Genomic DNA, 4744 nt, shown 5'->3' with positions numbered 1-4744 from the left:
AAATAAGAATTGGTATCACCAGTGGGCTTCCCTGTGGCTCAGATGGTGAAGAATCTGCCTGCAATGCAGGAGACTTGGTATTAGCAGTATGTTCAAGCATATTTAACTTTTGCAACTTCATAATTCTTTAAATACTCAGACACATAGTCAACTATTTAAACTTTAAAAGGAAAAGAAATTGAATATTAATGAATGCATTTGTTTCTTTTTGGGTGACAGACACTATCAACCAAGTCATATTTATATTTTATAGGCTAACTTAATCATATAATGTATACTCTTTCTGGAAAATACATAGTTGCTTGTATTTAAACAACTACAACTTTGAAGTTACAAAAGTGTTTCCATATTTATTTCTTACTAATAGAAACATTTTGTCAGAGCAGGTAAAGCCTCACTCATTCTTTTATTCAAGAACCACTTAGATAAAAATTCTCATACAATACAAGTAAAACATTTATTCCTTTATTCACCAATAATTTATATAAACATTTTTATATGATATATTTGAGGTTGGTAGCAGATATTAAATTTTACATACCAAGGAATAATATATAGCTTCTACCCTCAAACAGTTTGTATTGAGATAGTGTATAAAATTATACACATTGAGATAATACAAGGAAAAATAAGGTAAATGCCCAAGGAGATGTGAGAAACAGAACTTTAGTGTTACTGAATTGTGAAATCTCAAGCATTCCTGAAGAATCTACAATGGTATTACTGAAGGCAAATTTTTAAAAGTATTCTTACTTTCTTAGAGGGATTCCTCTTGACAAGGATCCACTGAGATAAATCTTTGAAGAATTATGAACACAGGAGATATACTTAACAGTATTTATAATAATGAAAATCTCTAATAAGATATTATTTTACATAATTCATGATCAACTTCACACCATGTGTTCTGCAAGAATTTCTCATTGTTTGCCTCTTTGACTTTTTGCTCTAATTCATCTTTGTTTGTTACATTACTTCCAGAAAGACTGATGTGAATTGAAGAGATGGGCATCTGCAATCAAACCACAGTGACTCATTTTATCCTCATAGGGCTTTCTGATCGCCCCGAGGTGCGCTACCCTCTCTTTGTGGTCTTTACCATCATCTATCAGGTCACCTTGGTGGGAAATGGAGTTATTCTCTTGGCCATTGGAACTGAGAAAAAACTGCACACACCCATGTATTACTTTTTGGCAAATCTGTCGCTCTTAGACATATCCTGCCCATCAGTTACTGTCCCCAAGATGCTGGAGAACCTCTTGACTGAGAAGCACAGCATTTCCTACATTGGGTGTGCTTTGCAGCTTTATTTTCTGGTGGCCCTTGTGGGAACTGAAGTCTTCCTTCTCTCTGTCATGGCTTATGACAGGTATGTGGCCATCTGTTTCCCTCTTCGTTACACCCTCATCATTACCAAGGTTCGATGTGTTCAGCTGACTGCTGGGACTTGGGTAGCAGGGTTTCTCAATTCCCTCCTTCATACAGTGTCCACATTCCACCTTTCTTTCTGCAAGTCCAACCAAGTTAACCAGTACTACTGTGACATCCCACCAGTGGTCGCTCTCTCATGCTCATCCACCTATGTGGCAGAAATGCTTATTTTGGTGGAAGCAGGTATCCTGGGGAGCAGTGCCTTCCTGGTCATCTTTATCTCTTATTTCTACATCATATCTACCATCCTAAAGATCCAGTCAGCAGAAGGGAAGCGCAAAGCCTTTTCCACATGTGCTTCCCACCTTCTGGTGGTCTGTTTATTCGGTGGCACGACAATATTTACCTATGTGCGTCCCTTTTCCAGTCAACACTTCCCAGCAAGAGATAGACTCATCTCCATGTTATATGGAATTATTACTCCAATGTTAAACCCCATGATCTATAGCATGAGAAACACAGAGGTGAAAGGAGCAATCAGAAGGCTCTTATATCAGAAAGCATGTTTACAGCAAGTCTAATGTTAAAAGGGAATGATTCAGTGTTTATTTTAGAATGAATACATAGAATAATTTTTAATTGTTACATATGAAATGCATACTTGCATACACTTAGAAAATTTCACACAGGTGCAAATGCATATAATCTTAGTTATACTTCTCTATGGGGCTTCTCTGGTGGCTCATTTGGTAAAGAATCTGCCTGCAATGCAAGAGACCTGGGTTTGATCCCTGGGTCGGGAAGATCCCCTGCAGAAGGAAATGGCAACCCACTCCAATATTCTTGCTTGGGAAATCTCATGAACAGAGGAACCTGATGGGCTAGAGTCCATGGGGTCCCAAAAGTCAGACACTACCTAGCAACTTAACCCACCACCACCACCACCACCATGCTACTCTATATATGGATATCTCTTCCTTTATTCACAAGATCTTTAAGTTCATCTTCATAAATTTAACATTTTTGAGAGGAAGCAGAGACCTGTTAGTAATTTCACTAATATAAGAGATGTAAATTGAAGTAGTCTTAAATTAACTTGGGTATATGGTCTTATCCATATCCATATGCTATCTGTATGTTTGCATCTATTTCTAAATGATATTTATCTATAGATCCTCCTTACACTTCTTTCCCTTATTTGATTGACTGCTTATGCTCTTACTCCCTTTTGTTTTCATTTCATTCTTCCTCTTCAACTTTTGCTTCTACTTACTCTATATTTCTCTGTTTCTCCCTTTTCTGATAATCATATCCATTCTCAGTTCTGCTTGTCCTTGGTCACAGGAGTGCATTTAGTTCTGTGTCAGACATGACTGAGTGACTGAACTGAACTGAACAAATTTAGATCTCTATTTCAGCTTACTATATTACTATCATCATAGCCTCAACATGGTCAAAACTGAAAGAAATATCATTTAATACACACATGCACACACAAACACATCTTCTTGTCTTCTACCTTGTATTTTTATTGTCAGTTTTCCCCCACTCCTCAAACTAAAATTCATTAAACTAGACTCTGCTTTGCCTTGAAGTGCAGCACTTCCATTCAGTTTGCTTAGAGAGGGATAGTCTCTGACTGTGGATGGGACACCACTCCATTCCCTCTCCTTGTCACATGTAGAGGTAAAATTATTTTCTCTATGTCTTAATACTTCAAAGTCAGAAGTCATGTTTAATTTTCTTAATAATCTTCTGGGCTTCCCCAGTGGTCCAGTGGCCAAGAATCTGCCTTGAAATGCAGGGGACATTGGTTCAATCACTGGTCTAGGAAGACCCCACATGCTGTGGAGCAACTAAGCCCAGGTGCCTCAAATACTGAGCCTGTGCTCTGGGGCCCAGGAGTCACAGCTACAGAGCCCGTGTGCCACAGCTACTGAAAACCAAGTGCCCTAGAGCTTGTGCTCTGCAACAAGAGACATCATCTCAATGAGAAGCCCTCACACGGCAGCTAGAGAAAGCCTGCAGTAGAAATGAAGACCCAGCACAGCCAATATAAATAAATAAAATATATAAAAATAATTTTTTTCCCTATCATGGACATCTCAATAGCTAAAAATTTAATCTTCAGTCTGGTGATCACAATTAATAAGTATATCCCCACTCTCTGCATTTCTGACTCTTCATTCTCTGGCATTCAGTATCTTCTCTCTTTCTCTTATCTGCATTCTACCTTTCCATTATCACTATGTGAGGTAGTCTTATGTTACTCAAAAACATCTATCAGTTCCTCCTCTGGATTGTCATTTGTCTCTTAGTCATTTTCAAAATTATCCTTTAAATTATATTTCAGGCTATCAAATGATAGGTTGATCATATGCACTTTTTGTTACATGAGCTAGAGTAAAAATGCATTGAGATATCATGTTTTTGTATTAATTACATTTTACAAAATTCAGAAAAGGCCTAATATACATCTTCCACAACATACAGGGCTATTCATAGTTGAGTCATTGATGAGTCATTTATATGTCACTTATTTTTCAAAAGAGTGGGAAAACTTATGCATACCTGAAGAATAAAATGAAATAATAGCATTGCTATTACAGACTTGAAATTTGTTGTTTTTATTCCGTTTTTTCTAAAGTTTGCATGTGATATGAAAGAATCAAGTCTTCATCACAAAAAAAAAAACAGAGTACATGGGACATGTTAATGTAACACCATATAAAATTGAATAAAATAATAAAAGCTCAACAAACTGTTTGTTTTACATACCAGATACCAAAACATTTATTTTCAACTTCACCACTTATTTGAATGCAATATTCTTAAAGATACTGGGATTATATCTGTGTTAGTAAACTATTCTGAAATCTAATTCTGTCCTATTGAAAACAGTGGGTATTTCACCAAGTTTTCCATGAATCAGGCCTTGGCAAATAATGGAAAATTTTTGTAATTTTTTTTAAAAAGGAAAAAGAATAAGTTCTAGAATTTTCTATGCTTATTTGTTTTAACATAAAATAATACAGTCTCTTCGTATCAAGTGAAGAAAACTATTTTTAAAGTACAAACAAAATTGTCGACTTTGTATTCACTCTGTAATGTTTTGAGTGAAGTGTGCAGTACAAGATCTTAAAATGATGAAATATTTAAACGAGATGAAATTGCTAGAGGATATATTCTTCCCTGCTTGGAAATAAAGAACTGTACAAATTTATGGCTGCTAATACTTTGATGAAGGTGTATCTCTTCTGTTGAACATATATTAAAGCTTATTGTCCTTTAAAAGAATAAGTGATGAGTAATTAAAAAAAAAATTCTTCTTTTCTCTAAAAGTCACAGTCATCTGAGACGACCTGACCAAATC

The 4744-nt window shown here is 35.9% G+C and overlaps 1 protein-coding gene across 1 annotated transcript; it reads left to right on the top strand.

Annotated features, from left to right (window-relative positions):
- The first annotated feature begins 1004 nt into the window (after positions 1 to 1004).
- LOC122439256 (olfactory receptor 5V1-like) lies at positions 1005 to 1952 on the top strand. Its single transcript, XM_043464347.1, has one exon. It carries the CDS (start codon positions 1005 to 1007, stop codon positions 1950 to 1952), a length of 948 nt encoding a protein of 315 aa, XP_043320282.1.
- Positions 1953 to 4744: the final 2792 nt, after the last annotated feature.

This window comes from Cervus canadensis, chromosome 4 (assembly GCF_019320065.1).
Source record: "Cervus canadensis isolate Bull #8, Minnesota chromosome 4, ASM1932006v1, whole genome shotgun sequence".
NCBI classification, from domain to species: domain Eukaryota; kingdom Metazoa; phylum Chordata; class Mammalia; order Artiodactyla; family Cervidae; genus Cervus; species Cervus canadensis.
This window is presented reverse-complemented; position numbering and strand designations above follow the sequence as displayed.